This window comes from Scyliorhinus torazame, chromosome 6, assembly GCF_047496885.1.
Source record: "Scyliorhinus torazame isolate Kashiwa2021f chromosome 6, sScyTor2.1, whole genome shotgun sequence".
In the NCBI taxonomy this organism is placed as follows: Eukaryota; Metazoa; Chordata; class Chondrichthyes; order Carcharhiniformes; family Scyliorhinidae; genus Scyliorhinus; species Scyliorhinus torazame.
Genome location: NC_092712.1, coordinates 33303787 through 33326286, shown reverse-complemented (window position 1 = coordinate 33326286; position 22500 = coordinate 33303787). Strand labels below are relative to the sequence as shown.

Genomic DNA, 22500 nt, shown 5'->3' with positions numbered 1-22500 from the left:
TCCTTCTGCACTGTAGGGAATTTCTTGTTCTTTACACACATGCTCAGTAGCTACCACTGCTGACCCTTTACTCTACATTGTCATAGAATCATATAATTTACAGTGGAGGAGGAGGCCATTCGGCCCATCGAGTCTGCACCGGCCCTTGGAAAGAGCACCCTACTTAACCCCACACCTCCACCCTATCACCGTAACCCTGCAACCCCATCTAACCCAAGGGCAATTTGGCATGGCCAATCCACCTAACCTGCACATCTTTGGACTTTCATCTGTTTAACATTACTTTGAACATAACGCCAAGTTATCTGGAATTGTTCTTTGTTGTTTACACGTACATAAAAAGCAAGAGGGTAGCCAGGGAATAGGTTGGCCCACTGAAGGACAGGGGAGGGAATCTATGTGTGGAGCCAGAGGAAATGAGCGAGGTAATGAATGAATACTTTGCATCAGTATTCACCAGAGGGAAGGAATTGGTGGATGTTGAGTCTGGGAGATGGGTGTGTAGATAGCCTGGGTCACATTGAGATCCAAAAAGAAGAGGTGTTGGGCATCTTGAAAAATATTAAGGTGGATAAGTCTCCAGGGCCTGATGGGATCTACCCCAGAATACTGAAAGAGGCAAGAGGAAATTGCTGAGGCCTTGACAGAAATGTTTGGATCCTCACAGTCTTCAAGTGATGTCCCGGAGGACTGGAGAATAGCCAATGTTGTTCCTTTGTTTAAGAAGGGGAGCAAGGATAATCCAGGGAACTACAGGCCGGTGAGCCTTACGTCGGTGGTAGGGAAATTACTAGAGAGAATTCTTCGATACAGAATCTACTCCCATTTGGAAGCAAGTGGATGTATTAGCGAGAGGCAGCACGGTTTTGTGAAGGGGTGGTTGTCTATCTCACTAACTTGATAAGAGTTTTTCGAGGAGGTCACAAAGATGATTGATGCAGGTAGGGCAGTGGATGTTGTCTATATGGATTTCAGCAAGGCCTTTGACAAGGTCCCTCATGGCAGGCAGACTGGTACAAAAGGTGAAGTCACACGGGTTCAGAGGTGAACAGGCAAAATGGATACAGAACTGGGTAGGTCATAGAAGGCAGAGAGTAGCAATGGAAGGGTGATTTTCTGATTGGAGGGCTGTGACTAGTGGTGTTCCTCAGGGATCAGTGCTGGGATCTTTGCTGTTTGTAGTATATATAAATGATTTGGAGGAAAATGTAACTGGTCTGATTAGTAAGTTTGCAGACGATACAAAGGTTGGTGGAATTGCAGATAGTGATGAAGACTGTCAGAGGATACAACAGGATTTAGATCGTTTGGAGACTTGGGCGGAGAGATGGCAGATGGAGTTTAATCCGGACAAATGTGAGGTAATGCATTTTGGAGGTCGAATACAGGTAGGGAATATACAGTGAATGGTAGAACCCTCAAGAGTATTGACAGTCAGAGAGATCTAGGTATACAGGTCCACAGGTCACTGAAAGGGGCAACACAGGTGGAGAAGGTAGTCAAGAAGGCATACGGCATGCTTGCCTTCATTGGCCGGGGCATTGAGTATAAAAATTGGCAAGTCATGTTGCAGCTGTATAGAACCTTAGTTAGGCCACACTTGGAGTATAGTGTTCAATTCTGGTCACCACACTACCAGAAAGATGTGGAGGCTTTCGAGAGAGTGTAGAAGAGATTTACCAGAATGTTGCCTGACATGGAGGGCATTAGTTATGATGAGAGGTTGAATAAACTCGGTTTGTTCTCACTGGAACGAGAGAGGTCTAAAAAATTATGAGGGGCATAGACAGGGTGGATAGTCAGAGACTTTTTCCCAGGGCAGAGGGGTCAATTACTAGGGGGCATAGGTTTAAGGTGCGAGGGGCAAGATTTAGAGAAGATGTACGAGGCAAGTTTTTTTTTAAAAACACAGAGGGTAGAGGGTGCCTGGAACTCGCTGTCAGAGGATGTGGTGGAAGCAGAGATGATAGTGACATTTAAGGGGCATCTTGACAAATACATGAATAGGATGGGAATAGAGGGATATGGACCCTGAAAGTGTAGAAAATTTTAGATTAGACGGGCAGCATGGTCGGCACGTGCTTGGAGGGCCGAAGGGCCTGTTCCTGTGCTGTACTTTTCTTTGTTGTGTAAAAGTTCATAAATACACTGAGGGCAGAGGAAAAGTCTAGTGAAACATTTTAACCCTTCGACCGGCCATAACCACAAGTTCAGGCAAGCGCCCAATAAATCTCACACACAGAAAACAAAGTAGTCTATCGGACGGCAATAGTTAATTTTCATTCTGTGGGATTATCAATGGATATGGACTGGATCAAAGGGTTAAATGGCCAACCTCTTGTCCGGTACCAGAACGGAGGGAAGTCAGTCATATGGAGTGGAATCTTAAAAAGCTAATGGCTCAGTCTTGGTGATCAAAAAAAACCCTATCTAGTTAACGTCTAAGATTTTAACAGGACTAGACAGGGTAGATGCAGGAAGCATGCTCACTGTGCTTGACTATTTACTGTTAGGGGTGGCAGTGGCGTAGTGGTATTGTCACTGGACTGGTAATCCAGAGACCTGGGTTCGAATCCCACCACAGCAGAGTGAGAATTTGACTTCAATAAAACTCTGGAATTAAACGTCTAATGATGACCATGAAATATTGTCAATTGCCCGAAAAACCCATCTGGTTCACTCATGCCCTTGGAAGGAAATGTGCCACCCTTACCTGAGTTGGTCTATATCTGATTTCAGACCAGTGTCTGCCTCTCGCCTGCCCTCAGATGTCAGGGTTTTACAGCACAGAAAGAGGCCCCCCTCAGCCTGCTTTGCTCAAAGTGTCATGGGCTAGGGTTTAGAAAACTCTGAAGTATATTATGGAGTTCACCTCCATTTGGCTAGGATGAGCACAAGAGCCTTCCATTCAGATGTTATGCAACAGACGTCCTCGGGGCTTTTAATAAAATAAACAACTTTATTCTAAGAATTTAGTTAACATTTGTGTAAACACACACAGCAAGAATATTTATCAATTACAAACACAGCTACAGTAATCTATGTATAACCCTTAATGAATTTCCCCTTAACTGTTCCAATTCAATAACATCCAACAGAAACTCCTTTTCAAAGGTACGGTCCAGCAGAATAAGACTGTTGTTCCTGATACTTTGTTCTACTTTTCAAACAGCAGATTTGAATTCCTTCCAGAAAGCAATTATCTCTTTTAGGTTACCAAGCAGTCTGGAAACAGCTTTTAAAAGGAAGATAAAGACACTTCTTTCGTCCTGTGCAGTTCAAACCAGTCCAAAACTCAAAGCGAAAGTAAAACTCAGAAGAGCCACAGCCCAGCTCCAACTACACAATGACATCACTGAAGCCATGTGATAAGACAAAAACCTTTCTTAAAAGGGTCACGCGCGCATGACAAAAGGAAAAGAACCCCAACCTATCCAGCCTCTCTTCAACATCCTGGTGAATCGCCTCTGCACACTTTCTAGTGCAATCATCTGGTCGCCACACTACAGGAAGCAGAACTGTACATAGTACTCTAGCTGTGGCCTAGCAAGCATTTTATACAGATCCATTGCAACCTCCTGCTTTAAGTCAAGTCAGCTGTATTCAAGAAGGTAGCTCAAAATCACATTCTCAAGGACAATTAAAAGCAGGCACTAAACAGCGGACATGTCAGCAACACACACTTCTCAGGAACAGGTAAAAAGGGAGGAGAAATGTATTTTTTAATTTATCAACCAATGTGCCCACTTAACCTCCTTTTCCATAAACGCCAGGTCCACAAATTCCAAATGAGGCAAAGCAGCAAATTACAAATCCACGCGGCTAAGAACCCGGGCTTTGAAGACCAAATTGCTGGGGTCAAAGGTCATGGAGCAACAGGCTGAACATCATCTAAATGAGAGCCCACGGATTGAAGACAGTAATCAAATCTCCCGGGCAGCCAGAGATCAAACTGGGGCTCCAGTCACAGGCGGTCCAACTTCACCAGAGGAACCTCGCTGGGCTGGCAGGCAAGCCACTGAGAGGGCCGCTGCCACTGCTGGACTGGTCCGAAGCACGAGAGAGCTCAGGCACTGTGCTGACTGCATGAAGCGGGAGTGCGTGACGGCCCCGGATATGGCCAAAGAATTTATCCTGTGAATGCACCGACAACCAGACCTTTACTGTCTAGGTTCTGAAGCTGCCAAATTTGCCGGTTGTTCCCACCAAAGCAAAACTGGACTGTCTGGCTCAAAAGTGGACACTTTATTTTGAGAGAATCAACATAAATAGATTGCTGCCCGAGAGGGCGGCACTAGCAGGTTCAGCAGTAACCTCCAAATGGGAATCGGATAAGCAAATAAAAAGTAAACCTTTGCAGGGGAACGGGGAAAGCCCAGAGAGCTGGGAATAATTGGACAGCTCTTTCAGAAAGCCAGCGCAGGGACGACAGGCTGAATGGCCTCCTTTATGTGCAGCGCAGTGATGGATATCACACTGCACAAGGACAGCAAGGATCATCTTGGTTCCCAGCAGAGAATCATTCCATTACTAAGACCGGAACAATTCCCTTATTTTCCCACTGCACCACTAATGAGGATCACCCCAGGCTGGTTCCGACGTGGAAATACACCTGCACAGGTGTATTTGAGGGGGCGTTCGCCAGGTATACAGAGAGAAAGGAATCGAAGGACGCGCTGGCATCAAAGGGTAGTCGGCGGCTCCTGTGCAGCACAAGCCAGTTCAGCCATTTCTGTCCTAAAGTTCTATGGAAATCAAATACCTGACCCTGAACAAAAGCAGCTCATGTCTTAAAACCCACCCCAGCTCTGAAGTTTTTCTTTGTCCCTGAAAGTAAAACTTTTTTTATTTATTTACAGATTGCAACAGAAGCAGCAGCACAATACAGATAGGATCAAATCTGACTGAAGCAAACATACCATCTAGCACCAAGAGTCTCCAGGGCCAGCTCGTATTAAAAACTATTCCCACTGCTGAAGGGTTAACACAGTAAGGAGTCTTACAGCACCAGGTTAAAGTCCAACAGGTTTATTAGGAATCACTAGCTTTCAGAGCACTGCTCCTTCATCAGGTGAGTGAAGGGTTAACAGGCAGAGGTACGCTATTTCAAATCATTGGTTCAAAAAAATAATTTAAAAAATTAGAGGGCAGATTATACTTTCTGCTCTCCTCCACTCAAAGAATGCCTGGATCCGGAACGTTCTACCTGCCAAGCTGGTGCAGCTGAGAGTTTGGGCAGTTACTTGACGGTGTGGAAATTATGGGTTAAAGGACCAAATGCTCAGGAGCCGGATTAAGCACAACTGCTCTTTCTGGGCAATTGCCCTTTCAAGGCAGACACGAGGAGAAATTTATTGGAATCAGAAAATCACGAGGCGGCACCCGGTGGCGCAGTGGTTAGCACTGCTGCCTACGGCACTGACGACCCGGGTTCGATCCCGGCCCCGGGTCACTGTCCGTGTGGAGTTTGCACATTCTCCCCACGTCGGCAAGGGTTTCACCCCCACAACCCACCAAGGGGCAATTTAGCATGGACAACCCACCTAACCTGCACATCATTTCATTTCATTTCTTTGGACTGTGGGAGGAAACCGGAGCGCCCCACGCAGACACAGGGAGAACATGCAGACTCCGCACAGTCATCCAAGGTCGGAATTGAACCCGGGTCCCTGGCGCGGTGAGGCAGCAGTGCTAACCAGTGTGCCACCCTGCCGCCATTCTCTCAGAGGGTCCTTAATCTTTGGAATTCCCTTCCACAGAGAGCAGTTCAATGACCCAGAGGCTGGGCCATTGAATATAGTCAAGGTCGAGTTAGATTTTATCATCTACAACACAGTCAAGGGTTATTGGGGGTGGGGGTGTCAGGAAAGTGGAGTTGAGATCATAAATCAGATCAGCCGCGATCCCATCGACTGGCTGAGCAGGTTCGAGCGGCTGAATGGCCGACTCCTACTTGTGTTGGGTTCTTTCAAAGAGCCCACACAAGCACCGATGGGCCAACTGGCCTCCCCCGCCACCCCCCCCCCTCCTCTTTTGTAAACTTCTACCACTCTATGAATTCTTGCACATCACATTGTTTGTGGTAGGAAACAGAGAGAGACACACATAAAGAAGCAAACTCCAGACAGAATTCCTAATGGCTGCAGAAGCCAGGCGGAACTGGCCTTAAATCAGTAACATTCCATCTCAACGTGGGTTTACAGCCAAAAAAGGGACTTTTGCGCAGAGCTTAAGAGGCCAGTCGATTCCCAGAGTCCCAGTTCCATCGGTCACATAACACAGTGCAGCAGTACTGCGAGTGCACCATTGTGCATGGGATCGTCACAGTTTGTTCTGACATATTTAGAATACCCAATTCTTTTTTTTCCCCAATTAAGGGACGATTTAGCGTGGCCAATCCACCTACCCTGCACATGTTGGGGGCGAGAGCCACGCAGACACGGGGAGAACGTGCAAACTCCACACGGACAGTGACCCGGGGCTGGGATCGAACCCGGGTCCTCAGCGCCGTGAGGCTGCAGTGCTGACCACTGCACTACCATGCTGTCCTGGATCGGCACATTTATAAATACTTTAGGGGTTAAAAAAGTCCCAGCCCCCACCAATCCTAGGCCCGGTGGAGACTAATAAGTGCATTTGCAGCAGCCAAGCTATGCACTTAAAAGTCAGCATGTTCCTTCTGTATGGAAATCAGGTTGATTTAAACTGACTGGTGTGTAGTTTGCTCTGAGCTGTAGGTTAGTCTGTCTCTGCACTGTTACAATAGCCCCTGGAAATGAAGTCAAAATGTAGTAACTAAAGAGTGGAGAAGTGGAGAGAGATGATAGAAGATAGAGTGTCATCGGCCATGGTCTAGTTGAATGGCCAGAACTTGCTCAAGGGGCCGAATGGCCCACTCCTGTTTCTATAGTCCTCCATTTACAGTTTTCTTCTGATCGGGGAATCTAAAACATGAGGTCACATTCGCAGGATAAGAGGCCAATCATTTACATCTGAGATGAAGAGTAATTGCTTCTCTCAATCTTTGGGATTTTCTGCCCCAGGTGCTCTGTCACTTAATAGATTTAAGACTGGGCTAGACAGAATTTGGGGCTCTCAGGAAATTAAGAAATACGGGGAGCTGTGGGAAAATGGAGTTGAAGGCCAAAATCAGCCATGGTGGTGTCGAATAGTGGAGCAGGCTCGATGGGACGAGTGGCCGACTCCCTGCTCCTATTTCTTGTGTTCTTATTCTTTACTGGTGTAGAGCGGAGGAGTAGAAGGGCAGGTGGAGGAGAGCAGAAAGTATGGCAGCGGAAAATAAGGGGGAGCACAGAAACATCATACACAGAGAGATAGCACAATGGTTCGTTGAGAAAGAGAGGAGAGATAAAAGCAAGGGAGAATACACACACACAAAATATTTTTATTCAGTTTCACGCCAGTTTTGAGAGTGAATAGCAAGGTTACCCGATCACAGCACTGTGTTAATCCCATATCCATAAAATTTACATTTAAGAAAGGAGCCACAACCCCAGATGAAACGAGCAGTCCTTAACCCGGGGACAACAAGCCTAACTGTCCAATTCACCTAACAGCACGTCTTTCGGGACATGTGGGAGGAAACCGGAGCAAACCCACGCAGACACGGGGAGAACGTGCAGACTCCGCACAGACAGTGACCCAAGCCGGGGAATGGAACCTGGGGCCCTGGAGCTGTGAAGCAACAGTGCTAACCACTGTGCTACGGTGCTGCCCAAAATGGAGAGAACCTTCAGAGTGCTTCGATGCAGAATGATCTGGGTGACCTCGTGCATGAATCGCAGAATACTAGTGTGCAGGTACAACAGGTATACTAGTGTGCAGGTACAACAGGTAATAAGGAAGGCAAATGGAATTTTGGCCTTTTTAGCTAAAGGAAGAGAGTTTAAAAGTAGGGAGTGTTGCTGCAACTGTACCATACCCGGGGTATTGTGTACATCTTTGGTCTCCTTATTTGAGGAAAGATGTAGTGGCATTAGAGACAGTTCAGAGCAGGTTCACAAGATTGATTCCAGAGATGAGGGGTTTGCCGTATGAAGAGAGGTTGAGCACTTAAGGCCCATACACTCTTTCATATTTGGAAGATTGAGCGGAGATCTAATTGAGGTATACAAGGTGATAAAAGGTATGGATAAAAGGAGCAGATGCTTCCTCTTGTGGGGCAATCCAGAATGAGAGGTTGTAGGATAAGGGGGGGGGGGTTTAAAACAGAGATGAGGAGAAATTACTTCTCTCAAAGGGTTGTGAATCTGTGGAATTCGCTACCCCAGAGTGTGGTGGATACCGGGACTTTGAGTAAATTTGAGGAGTTAGACAGAATTTTAGCCATGATCGTATTGAATGGCGGAGGGGGCTCGAGGGGCCGAATTGTCGACTGCTCCTGGTTCCCATGTTCTTATAAGTTATGTTTTGTGAATTGAGTTAGGGAGGGTTGTAGGAGCTGGAGGAGGTTTCAGTGATAGGAAGGGGTTTAAGAGCTGGAGGGGATAACAGAGGTTACACAGCCCGAGATAGTACACAGTGTCTCAAAAGTGTTGCACAAATGGTAGGGGGCTGGATTCTCCGCCCTGCTGTGCCACATTTCGGCCCCGACCCGCCGGCGGGATTCTCCGTTACCCCGGCCGGTCAACGGGGTTTCCCATGGTGGGGCAGCCCCACGCCGTCGGGAAACCCCCGGGCACCGGCAAAACAGAGAACCCTGCCCAGGGTCCGCCAATTCTGCTCCTTTAACAATGAGGAAATTTCAGGCTGGACAGTGTCCTTCGGCACAAAGTTGACCACGGGTTGAAAATGCACAACCCTAAACCAAATTTAAAAACACACAAGCCATTTTAAACCGAAGTTGGATCAATACTTGATAGAAAACAAAGGACGCAAATACAAATATTGAAGATAAAGCCACATTGCTCAGTTTGCCACAGAAACAAATAATCTTTAATCACCTCCTCATTCATGACCTGTTGCCCCCTTTCACTGAAATTATATTGGGAGTAAAGAGTTAAATTAAGCGGATAAAGGCAAAATGCTGCCAATGCCGGAGGGTGATTCTTCTTCATCTAGCACAGTCATTGATGTTGCACTCTTGTGATAAGACAGTTGTCACAAGTACGGGGGGCAGTACGGCAGCACAGTGGTTAGCACAGTGGTTTCACAGCTCCAGGGTCCCAGGTTCGATTCCTGGCTTGAGTCACTGTCTGTGCGGAGTCTGCACATTCTCCTCGTGTGCGCGTGGGTTTCCTCCGGTTTCCTCTCACAGTCCAAAGATGTGCAGGTTAGGTGGATCGGCCGTGATAAATTGCCCTCAGTGTCCAAAAAGGTTAGGTGGGGTTACTGGATTACGGGGATAGGATGGAGGCGTGGGCTTAAGTAGGGTGCTCTTTCGAAGGGCCGGTGCAGACTCGATGGGCCGAATGGCCTCCTTCTGCACTGTAAATTCTATGATTCTAGAAGTAGGCTTACATTATCACTGCAATGAAGTTACTGTGAAAAGCCCCTAGGCGCCAAATTCCGGCGCCTCTTCGGGTACACAGAGGGAGAATTCAGAATGTCCAAATTACCTAACAGCACGTCTTTTGGGACTTGTGGGAGGAAATCGGAGCTCCCGGAGGAAACCCACGCAGACACGGGGAGAACGTGCAGACTCCGCACAGACAGTGACCCAAGCCAGTAATCGAACCTGGGTCCCTGGAGCTGTGAAGCAACAGTGCTACCCACTGCCCTACCGTGTCACCCAGAGAAGAAGAGGGCAGCACAGTGGTTAGCACAGTTAGAAAGGTTGGGTGGGGTTACTGGATTACAGGGATAGGCTGGAAGTGTGGGCTTAAATGGGGTGCTCTTTCATAGGGCCGGTGACAGACTCGGTGGGCCGAATGGCCTCCTTCTGCACTGCAAATTCCATGATTCTTTGAAGAAGTCATCAAAACGTTAACTCGTTTTCCTTCTCCCACAGTTGCTGCCGAGCTTTTCCACAATTTTCTGTTTTAATCTTAATTAAATTATGAGGTCTGGTTACATCGGCTACATTTATGTTCCCTTGAGTATAGAAGATGGAAGGGCCGATTCAATTGAGATGATTAAAGAATACAGATCAGTTATGATCGAGTCGACTGGATCTCTACTCTCTGATCTCATTGAAACTTGTAAAAGTATTCTGAACGGGTTCGACAGGATAAATATGGAGAGGCCTTTTACCCTGACTGGAGAGTGGAATCTCAAGGTTATAGTTTGTGGATAAAGAGTTGACCATCGAGTATCTTTTTAAGCACAGGTCCCGGTTCCGCCCACACAGGTTAAGCAGAGCTGACGCAAAGGTTGAGCCGTGCTCTCATTCAACCATGGAGCTGGCTCAAGGTGCCACCAGCTTATCCCTGCTCCCATATCCTATTTCCTACTGATCTAATTGAATGGGGCAAAACAGGCAGGAGAGGCTGAAAGTGATACACTTGTCCCTGCTCTCCACCGCTCTGTGCAACGATCAGTCTGCCTCTTGAGCACACATTAGGAGGCAGTGGCGTAGTGTTATCGACACTGGATTAGTAACCCAGAGACCCAGGGTAATGATCTGGGGACCTGGGTTCGAATCCCACCACGGCAGGTGGTGGAACTTGTTTTAATTTAATAAATTCAGAGTACCCAATTATTTTCTTTCTCCACCCCCCCCCCCCCCCCCTCCAATTCAGGGGCAATTGAGCGTGGCCAATCCACCTACCCTGCACCTCTTTGGGCAAACCCAGCCCTCTTAACCCGGCAAAACCCTCCTAAAAAGCATCTCGGGGCTTGTGCCAAAGTTGGAAGAGCTGTCTCGCAGACTAGTCAAGCAACAGCCTGACATTGTCATACTCACAGAATCAAACCTTACAGAGAACCACTACCACCATTCCTGGGTATGTCCTGTCTCATGGGCAAGGCAGGCCCAGCAGAGGTGGCGGCACAGTGGTGTACAGTCGGGAGGGAGTTGCCCTGGGAGACATCAGCATCACCTCTGGACCCCATGACGTCTCATGGCTTCAGGTTAAACATGGGCAAGGAAACCTCCAGCTGATTACCACGTACCATCAGCTGATGAATCAGGACTACTCCATGTTGAACACCACTTGGAGGAAGCACTGAGGGTGGCAAAGGTGCAGAATATGCTCTGGGTGAGGGACTTCAATGTCCATCAAGAGTGGCTCAGTAGTACCACCACAGACTGAGCTGGCCGGGTCCCAAAGGACATAGCTGCTAGACAGGGACTGCAGCAGGTGGCGAGGGAACCAAGAAGAGGGAAAAACATACTTGACCTCATCTCACCAATCTGCCTGCTGCAGATGCATCTGTCCATGACAGTATCGGTAGAAGTGTCCACCGCATGCACAGTCCTTGTGGAGACTTCACATTGAGGATGCCCTCCACCGTGTTGTGTGACACTATCACCGTGCTAAATGGGATAGACTTCAAACAGATCTAGCAACTCAGACTGGACGTCCATGAGGCGCTGTGGGCCATCAGCAGGAGCAGGATTGTACTCGACCACAATCTGCAACCTCATGGCCCAACATATCCCCCACTCCACCATTACCACTGAGCCAGGGTCATTAATGAAGCATCTGAAGCAGGGGATATGCTGGGCCAAGAGGTTGCGGATTGTGGCTGAATACAATTCTGCTGCTGCTGATGGCCCACACCACCTCATGGATGCCCAGCATAAGCAGCAAGTAATAGACAGAGCTAAGCGATTCCACAACAAACGCATCAGATCTAACCTCTGCAATCCTGCCACAAATATCCCCATCCTCAATGATGCAGAAGCTCAGCACATTTGAGCAAAAACTAAACCTGAAGCATTCGCAATAATCTTCAGCCAGAAGTGCCGAGTGGATGACATCAGGGAGCTCCAGCAAAACAGGGGCCAATGGCAACCAGGGGGGGGGGGGGTCTCTGCTGGTTTGTGTCATACCTGGCACAAAGAAAGATGGTTGTGGTGGTTGGAGGTCAATCATCTCAGCTCCAGGACATCACTGCAGGGGTTCCTCACGATTGTGTCCCAGGCCCAATCATCTTCAGCTGCTTCATTAATGACCACGCTTCTATCCCCTGGTCTGAAGTGGGGGTGTTCCCACATAACTGCAAATTCATGACCCCTCAGAGAATAAAACAGTCCATGTCCAAATGCAGCAAGACCTGGACAATATCCAGGCTTGGGCTGACAAGTAGCAAGTTACATTCTCGCCACACAAGTGCCAGGTAATGATCATCTCACAAGAGAAGATCTAACCATCGCCCCTTGACATTCAATGGCATTACCATCGCTGAATCCCCCCACAATCAACATCCTGGGGGTTACTATTGATCAGAAACTCAACTGGACTAGCCAGTGGCTACCAGAGCAGGTCAAAGGTTAAGAATACTACAGCGAGTAATTCACCTTCTGACCCCCCAAAGCCTGCCCACCATCTCCAAGGCACAAGTCAGGAGTGTAATGGAATACTCTCCACTTGCCTGGATGAGTGCAGCTCCAACAACACTCAAGAAGCTCAACTCCATCCAGGGCAAAGCAGCCCACTTGACACCATCCACAAACATTTACTTTCTCCACCACTGACAAACAGTTGCAGCTATGTGTACCATCTGCAAGATGCACTGCAGTAACTCACCAAGGTTTCTCAGACAGCACCTTCAATCCCACGACCACTACCATCTGGAAGGACAAGAGCAGCAGATACCTGGGAACCCCAACACCTATGGGTTCCCCTCCAGTCACTCACCACCCTGACTTGGAAATATATCGCTGTTCCTTCACTGTCGCTGAGGCAACATCCTGGAACTCCCTCCCTAACAGCACAGTGGGTGTACCTACACCTCAGGGATTGCAGCGGTTCAAGAAAACAACTCACCACCACCTTCTGAAGGGCAACTAGGGATGGGCAATAAACGCTGGCCTAACCAGTGATGCCCACATCCCGTAAATTAATTTTTGTTAAAACACCAATCCCCTGGCATCAGTCCTCAACTTGTCTTTTAACAATTTCCTACTATTGTGCCCCAAAGAGCTTTTAATGTCCAGTCCTCAGCTCGGGGGCTTCACAGTTGCAATGGGGTAACCATTAACCTGCCTGATTTGAAATTGAATCCTGACAAAGGCAGATTTTATAACACAGAACATGTAATGAACCCAAGGAAAGCAACACGTCCTGACGGAGACCCTGGTCACGCACTCCGATCTTGCGAGGACCAACTGGCGGGTGTGTTCGCGGACATTTTCAACCTCTCCCTACTCCGTTACGATGTTTTCATCTACTTCAAGAAGACCACTATCATGCCCCAGGCAACGTGCCTGAATGACTACTGTCCGGTGGCCCTGACATCTACCATTATGAAGCGTTTCAAAAGGTTGGCCATGAGGCACAACAACTCCATTCTCCCAGAATGCCGAGATCCACTTAATTCACATACCGCCACAACCGGTCCACAGTAGATGCCATCTCCCTGGCTCTATACTCATCCCTGGAGCATCTCAACAACAAGGACTCCTACATCAGACTCTATTTATTGACTACAGTTCCGCCTTCAACTCCATAATCCCAGCCAAGCTCATATCCAAACTCCAAAACTAAGGACTCGGCGTCTTCCTCTGCAACTGGGTCCTCGGCTTCATGACCCTTAGACCACAATCAGTAAGGATAAACAATGACAGCTCCTTCACGATAGTCCTCAATACCAGGATCGTACAAGGCTACATACTTAGCCCCACTATACTCCCTATACACATACAACTGTGTGGCAAAATTCAGCTCCAACTTTGCTGATGACACGACCGTAGTGGGTCGGCACTCAAACAACAATGAGTCAGAGTACAGGAGAGAGATAGAGAACGTAGTGGAGTGGTGTAACGACAACAATTTCTCCCTCAACGTCAGCAAAACTAAGGAATCAGTCACTGACTTCAAGAAGCGAAGTGTTTAGAATCATAGAATCTCTACAGTGCAGAAGGAGGCCATTTGGCCAATCGAGTCTGCACGGAACCTATCCCCATGACCGCACCTAACCTTTAGACACTAAGGGCAATTTATCATGGCCAATCCATCTAACCCGCACATCTTTGGACTGTGGGAGGAAACCGGAGCACGTGGAGGGAACCCACGCAGACACGGGGAGAACGTGCAGACTCCACACAGACAGTCACCCGAGGTGGGAATTGAACCCCGGTCTATGGCGCTGTTGTACACACCCCTGTCTGCATCAATGGTGCCGAGGTGGAGATGGGTGACGGCTTCAAATTCCTAGGTGTGCACATCACCAACAATCTGTCCTGGTCCACCCACATCGACGCTACCACCAAGAACGCACAACAGCGCCTAAATATCCTCAGGAAACTAAGGAAATTCAGCACGTCCACAATGACTCTTACCAATTTTTACAGATGCACCATAGAAAGCATCCTATCTGACTGCATCACAGCCTGGTATGGCAACTGCTCGGCCCAAAACCGTAAGAGACGACAGAGAGTCGTGAGCACAGCCCAGTCCATCACACAAACCCACCTCCCATCCACTGACTCTATCTACACCTCCCGCTGCCTGGGGAAAGTGGGCAGCATAGTCAAAAAAACCCTCCCACCCAGGTTATTCTCTCTTCCAACCTCTTCCATCAGGCAGGAGATACAAAAGTCAGAGAAAACGCACTAACAGATTCAAAAACAGCTTCTTCCCCGCTGTTACCAGACGCCTAAACGACCCTCTTATGGACTGAACTGATCTCGCCACACATCTTCGCCACTGAGTGGCACTACACTCTGTTTGCTTCACGCGATGTCTGTGTCTATGTATTTACATTGTGTATTTATCGTATGTCCTATGTTTTTAAATGTATGGGACGATCTGCCTGGACTGGACGCAGAACAATACTTTTCATTGTACCTCGGTACATGTGACGATAAATCTAAACTCTCTTCCCCAGAGAGCGGTGGAGACAGGGTCAATGGACATCGTTAAAGCAGAGGTAGGTAGGATGCTCAACTAACAAGGAAGTAAAAAATTATCCCGGGGGGGGGGTTGGTAGAATGTGGATTTGAGGGCACAATCAGATCAGCCATGACCTTACTGAATTACGGAGCAGGCTCGAGGGGCCAAATGGGTTTGCTACCAATTTGTACATTACACTGCAACTCCCACATCCGTCCAAAGCACTTTGGCGTACATCAACCTGCAAGTTGGCAATGCACTGGCGTCAGATCACATGCTGAAGCTCAAGTGGTGTCAGACCATCTTTGAGTAGTTCGAACAATATCCAGTATAACTCCTAATGACCTCACACAAGGAGAATGCACTTGGAAAAAAAAAGTGTCAATTGTGGCTCAACAGGCAGCACTCATACCTTTGAATCAGAGGGCTATGGCTTCAGTTCCATTGCAGAGTAGAACATTCAGACACTTCAGGGCAGATCAAAGGGTGGGCTGCACTGTCACAGGCCAGATGTTAAACCGAGACCCCAGCTCCCCCCCCCCACCCCACCCCACCCCACCCCCGTAGAGGTGGCAAACAGTTGCAATTCATTACTTCCCAGAGCAGTTCACCCTGGTCCACGAACACTGAGAAACAGATTACTCATCACTGCTGAGAGTTTACTGTGAGTAAACTGGTTGCTACATTTCTCTATGTTGCAAAGAAAACTACACTTCAAAAATACTTAATTGTCTATGAAATGCTTTGGATCAACCTGAAGTGGCTCTGCACTCACGTTCTTCACTGCCTTGCCAACCCAACTTTAATCCTCAACCAGCTTTAGTGCCACACCGAGGAATACATATTAGGGGTCAGCTAAGGAAGCAAGTGTCACGCCCCCAACCACATCGTTTTGAAGGCACTAAAGTTTGTTTACAAACAGCTGCCAGAATCACACACTCAAACTTCACCCACCTCCCTCCCAGAGTACACACATCGAGTTGTGGTCCTGGTCTGATGGGTGGACCAGGCGAAGAGAGCAAAAACGTGAACAAAAATTTGCGTTGGCAAAAGCCAAAATTCAAAAAACGTGACCCCTCTGCAAACTGGGTGATAGCTGGAAAAAAAAAGGAGCAGGTTTCTTCAACAGGCACCGCAGCCAAATCCGCTAACAATTCCAATTTTGCGAAACGATAACTCCCATTCCCACCCAACGTAAAAAAAAACCCCGCAAAATTATAATGGTTAATTTAACAAGAGCGCAGAAAGGAGACTAAACGACATCAGAATATCAGCATGATTTGAGACAAACAATTGACAAAACATTTCTTAATCTGCAACCCAATGCGGTGAGGAATCTGCTGCCTTTCTGTAAACTATTCCTGTCCCAAAATGCCACTCAGCAGTTACACCGAGGGAGAAATGGCGCTGCCTCAGCTAAACATTAAAAGAGAGAGAAAGGAAGAGGGGGAGTAAAAAAAAAAATAGAAAGACAAAAGAGAGGAAAGATGACAGACAATAAACTCCCACAAGAGCAGCAGAAAAGGAAAGCAGGGGAATCCCTGTGGCCTGACTCTGTATCCATGTTCAATGCATCCCAGTGGAGATGGAGAGGAGTAAACAGGGGGGGACATAACTTGTTACAATTAGATAGCAAATAGGATACATCAAAGTGCCGCCTGTATTCCTGCCCTGAGCCACATCTGAATGGATTAATAGAACAAACCACTATTTTTTCTTGAGAAAAAAAAAACTTGTTTCAAATGGCAGGCGGGCCTGGTCTCTCCCTGCAGCCCGCCCCCTTCCCTCGACATTCCCATCTTAAGGAATTTAACTCTTTGTTACCATCTGTATCCCATTGTTTTTTTTTGCTGGAGTGAAGGATGGAATTCTTCCCTCAGAGCGTGTGGAGGGGAGGGGGACGACGACTGCTGAACAACATTTACCCTTTCTTTACTGCTGCAAATATATATTGATAGACATTGAGAGATCTAAATGAGGGGTCCGCAGCATTGCAGAAGAAAACCACATCGTCTGACTCCCCCCCCCTCTCACCCAGACAAACGTTTCCCCACAACCATCAACAATCACCACATCTGCGTCTTTTGGGTGAGGCGCAGAATCCTCAGTAATGATAGTAAAATGGACAATAAGAGAGAGAGAGGTTTTACCATTGTGAGGGCAGTTTTGGCGGTGAACGGCTCCTCCTCCTCCCCGCACTCTGAGGCGAACACAAGGCGTGCGGGAAAGTTGCGACGTCCATGCGCAGTCTGGCAGCCCCCCTCCCCGGCTGCCCCCACCGCCAGCAGCAGCAGCAGCCTCAGCTCCCTCTCCCTGCACCGCCTCAGCTCCCTCTCGATGCACCGCCTCAGCTCCCTCTCGATGCACCGCCTCAGCTCCCTCTCCCTGCACCGCCTCAGCTCCCTCTCGATGCACCGCCTCAGCTCCCTCTCGATGCACCGCCTCAGCTCCCTCTCGATGCACCGCCTCAGCTCCCTCTCGCTGCGCCGCTTCAGCCAGCAGCCGCACACAGCACAGGCAACATGCACAATGGCACAGCCCTGCTCTCTCCAAATCCTGGCTGCAGCTCCTCCATCAGACCAGCATTGCTTGGATTCCCAAACAGCCCATTTTCTCTCTATCCCCAGCCTTGTTGTATTGTTGCACCACACACACACACAAAGAAAACTTTTCTCCTCCCACCCTCTCTAAATAGATCAATGTTGATCCCATCAGCTTTGTTGCTCCTGATTTTTTTTTTTAAAGTGTCGCCTCAAAGTTGTCCCATTTTGATGTGCACATGGACATTCCATCTGGTATCCTTCTGCCGAGGGTGGAGAGGTGCAGTGGGAAAGGTCACTTAGAATCATAGAATTTAGGGCAGCACGGTGGCACAGTGGGTCAGCTCTGCTGCCTCACGGCGCCGAGGTACCAGGTTCGATCCCAGCTCTGGGTCACTTTCCGTGTGGAGTTTGCACATTCTCCCCCTGTTTGCATGGGTTTCGTCCCCGCCTCACAACCCAAAGATGTGCATGATAAAATTTCCCCTTAATTGGAAGAAATTAATTGGGTACGCTCAATTTACAGAAAAATAAAAGAATCCATAGAATTTACAGTGCAGAAGGAGGCCATTCGGCCCACTGAGTCTGCCCCGGCCCTGGGAAAGAGCACCCTACATAAGCCCCCGCCTCCACCAAACCTTTTTGGACAGGCTGTGGAGGCCAAATCACTATGTCTTTAGATAGGTTCTTCATTAATAAGGGGATGTAGGGGTTATGGGGAGAAGGCAGGAGAATGGGGATGAGAAAAATATCAGCCATGATTGAATGGTGGAGCAGACTCGATGGGCCGAGTGGCCTAATTATGCTCCTAAATCCTATGGTCTTTGGAAACTAAGGGGCAATTTATCATGGCCAATCCACCTAACCTGAACATCTTTGGACTGTGGGAGGAAACCGGAGCACCCGGAGGAAACCCACGCAGACTTGGGGAGAACATGCAGACTCCGCACAGTCACCCGAGGCCAGTATTGAACCCAGGGCCCTGGATCTGTGAGGCAGCAATGCTAACCACCTTGTGATGAATGTAGAAATTGTTATAAGTTGTATGTTTTATCATTGAGAGAATGTGCTCCAGTGTCAGAGATGCCATCTGTCGGATGAGACATTGAGTTGAGGTCCCATTGGCCACTCCCGGGCACATCCCATGATTAGAAATCATAGAAGGTTTAATAGCACAGAAAGAGACCACTTGGCCCATCATGTCAGGGCCAGCAGCGACGGAGGGTTGCTCCAGGAATTAAATCTGGGAGCTCTCACCTACTAATTCATTGGGAATCCTCAAGTGGAATTGGGAATTCATCCCCCTAGTGTGAACCACTAAGCCAGCCACTACACACTTAGAGAGCGCCTCATCCCAATCGCTGGCTGAACATTTCTCCTTCCACCTCCAAAACTAAAAATAGACCTTTTTGTTCATGACCACATTGCTCTTTGCAGGATCTTTCCAAGTGCAAATTGACTGCTCAGGTTTTAAACTAAGGACTGTGCTTCAAAAATAATTTACTGCTTTAAAGCACCCAGGCTTGGGCTAACAAGTGGCAAGTAACATCCGTGCCACAAAAGTGCCAGGCCATGATCACCTCCAACAAGAGAGGATCTAACCTCCGCCCCTTGACATACATTGGCATTACCATCGCTGAATCCCCCACTGTCAATATCCTGGGGATTACAATTGATCAGAAACTAAACTGGACTAGCCACTTTAATACTGCGGCTACAAGAGCAGGTCAGAGGCTGGTAATTCACCTCCTAACCCCCTCCCCCCAAAGCCTGTCCACAATCTACCAGTTGCAAATCAGGAGTGTGATGGATGGAATACTCTCCACTTGCCTGGGTGAGCGTAGCTCTCACAACACTCAAGGAGCACGATACCAACCAGGACAAAGCAGTTCGATTGGCACCCCATCCTCAAACATTCACTCCCTCCACTACTGACGCACAGTAGCAGCCGTGTGTACCACCTAATATTAATAATCTTTATTGTCACAAGTAGACTTACATTAACACTGCAATGAAGTTACTGTGAAAAGCCCCTAGTCGCCACATTCCAGCACCTGTTCGGGTAAACAGAGGGAAAATTCAGAATGTCCAAATTACCTAACAGCCCATCTTTCAGGACTTGAGAGGAAACCGGAGCACCCGGAGGAAACCCATTCAGACACGGGGAGAACGTGCAGACTCCGCACAGACAGTGACCCAGCCGGGAATCGAAACTGGGACCCTGGCGCTGTGAAGCCACATGCTAACCCCTATGCTACAATGCTGCCCGTAACTACAAGGTGCACTGCAGAAACTCACCAACGCTCCTTGGGCAGCACCTTCCAAACCCACAACCGCTACCACTTAGAAGGACAAGGGTAACAGATCCAGGGAAACACCATGACCCCCTCCAAGTCATTCACCATCCTGACTTGGAAATATATCGCCGTCCTTCACTGTCACTGGGTCAAAATCCTGGAACTCCCTCGCGAACAGCACTGCAGGTGTACCTACACCAAATGACTGCGCTGGTTCAGCTCACCACAACCTTCTGAAGGGAAATTGGGGAGTGGGCAATAAATGCTGAGCTAGGCAATGACGCCCACATTTCTTGAATGAATAAAATTGCTAGGATGCCCTGTGGCTTTGAAAGGCGCTATGGAAATGCAAAATAATACAAGCTTAGTGAAATAACAGGCACAAATACTAATATACATCTCACCTTCAATAATTAGAAGACAGTTATACCAGCCAGGCTTGAGGGATACAGATCAGTCAGGACACTGGGCAGAATTGCCCTGCTCACCTTCAAAATAGTGTTGTGGGATTGTCCGTACCCATCTCAAAGGGAAGAAGGGACCTCGGTTAAGGTCCCATCCAAAAGACCTAACCTCCAGCCAGCAGCGTATCTGGGTTTGCACCTTATGTAATGTCAACCTTAAAAGGTCATGTAATGCACTTTTATACATTGAATGAATAAAGTACATTTTTGGAGAATCAGTCCGGATATTAGGCTCCAATCCCTACAGTTGGACTTGAACCCACCACTGTCCCAGTCAGATGTCAGAGTGCTACCATTGCTGACACTTAAAAGGACAGCATGCACCAAGGCAATCTATTCTATTAAATAAAGCCACAAGTTCCTTCAAGGCTGCAAAATTTAATTTATATGAAACAAACATTGAGCCAGTTAATTCTTTGAGGAATTAATATGCATACTGGAGGTCAGAATCTTGGTTTTAGTTTGTGGGAAGACCCGTTCAGGTATCTCCCGCCCCATGTGATTTTTTTCTGTGCATTGCAGATTAATCTTTCGACCCCTTTTACTTTTTGCAAAAGTGTGACAAACAAATTTACATTGGCCCATCTGCGACAGACAGGAAGCCCCTGCAATCGCAAGTATTTATAATACCTAGCAACTTTGATCGGGAGCAGATTGTACAAGAAGTATTTGTAGCTCAAAGGCATTTTTATTTTCCCTGTGCAACACTTTTGAAGGAGGGACTGAGAGTGAACTCGTAAACAGACACACACACAAACACTTTTTTTTAAACTAAAAGTTTCTGGTATTTTCACCCCCCCCCCCCCCACCCCCCATCCCACCCCAATAAACAGATCAAAAACATACTTGATGTCGGTGTTTAAGCAAAAAGCATAGAAAGCATAGGCTCTAACGATAGGTTAAACCAGTTGCTCTATCACCCCTAGAATCATCACTCATTTTGACTTATCGGTTTCAGGAGGCAAAAGGATCAGGCGGATGAACGAGAAATAATTTTTTTTAAAGTTTTTATGTGAAATAAAGTGGGTCAATGACCTTTGCTAAAGGACAGGCAAATCTGTGCATCAGGAGCTTTCTGCTTTGCAGCTAAGTCTGTGGTTAGCATTTATAAAGCAGCGAGACTGTGTGGGTGTACCTAACATTTACAGTAACTTCCAGGTAAAGTTATATACACCTTTCAAGTAAATTGCATGTTTAACTCTTACGCGCACACACACATCTAGAGCTTGTAGAATCTCTGGTGGCCCTCAAGGGTCTTCCTCAGAGTTCCCCTGCCTTTCAAATCAAAAAGCGTGTTAAATCCAAATATGGCATTGTTTAACCATCACTACTTCAACCTTAATGTTCGTTTTGCGATCCAGTTAGGGGCCAGTAACCTTTTGCTTAAAGTAGGCAAAGTTTGAAATCCCAGTTAGCCATAGGGAGAATAAATTCACAAGATTCCGCAGTTTTAAGTAAACAAAATAAACTTTTCAGTCAGAAAAGTAAAACAAAGGGCGGCACGGTGGTGCAGTGGTTAGCTCTGCTGCCTCATGGCACCAAGGATCCAGGTTCGATCCCGGCTCCGGGTCACTGTCCGTGTGGAGTTTGCACATTCTCTCCATGTCTGCGTGGGTCTCACCCCCACAAACCAATAAAGTTGTGCAGGGTGGGTGAATTGGCCACGCTAAATTGCCTCTTAATTGGAAAAAAAGAGAATTGGATACTCTAAATTTATTTTTAAAAATAAAAGACCATAAGGCATAGGAGCGGAAGTAAGGCCATTCGGCCCATCGAGTCCACTCCACCATTCAGTCATGGCTGATTTCAACTCCATTTACCCGCTCTCTCTCCATAGCCCTTAATTCCTCGAGAAATCAAGAATTTATCAACTTCTGTCTTAAAGACACTCAACGTCCCGGCCTCCACCGCCCTCTGTGGCAATGGATTCCACAGACCCACCACTCTCCGGCTGAAGAAATTTCTCCTCATCTCTGTTCTAAAGTGACTCCCTTTTATTCTAAGGCTGTGCCCCCGGGTCCTAGTCTCCCCTGTTAATGGAAACAACTTCCCTACATCCACCCTATCTAAGCCATTCATTATCTTGTAAGTTTCTATTAGATCTCCCCTCAACCTCCTAAACTCCAATGAAAGTAAAACAATCTACAATATCCACCTTATACTCTAACATGCAAATTAATAGGAGGTAAATATGAATTAACAGGCAAACTGTGGTCGAGCACACCACACTGCATAATAA

The 22500-nt window shown here is 47.6% G+C and overlaps 1 protein-coding gene across 2 annotated transcripts in view; it reads right to left on the bottom strand.

The window, feature by feature from the left end:
• The window catches only part of zbtb47b (zinc finger and BTB domain containing 47b), a 338016-nt gene that overhangs the window by 270216 nt on the left and 45300 nt on the right, over positions 1 to 22500 (bottom strand). Inside the window, exon 1 of one of the 2 annotated variants that reach the window (XM_072508102.1) lies at positions 17111 to 17322. The exons of the other annotated variant lie outside the window; for it this stretch is intronic. Coding sequence (XP_072364203.1) covers positions 17111 to 17113 — 3 coding nt within the window. The 5' untranslated portion in view covers positions 17114 to 17322. Of the gene's footprint in view, positions 1 to 17110; positions 17323 to 22500 lie in introns of those variants that run through there. 2 annotated transcript variants of the gene reach the window in all.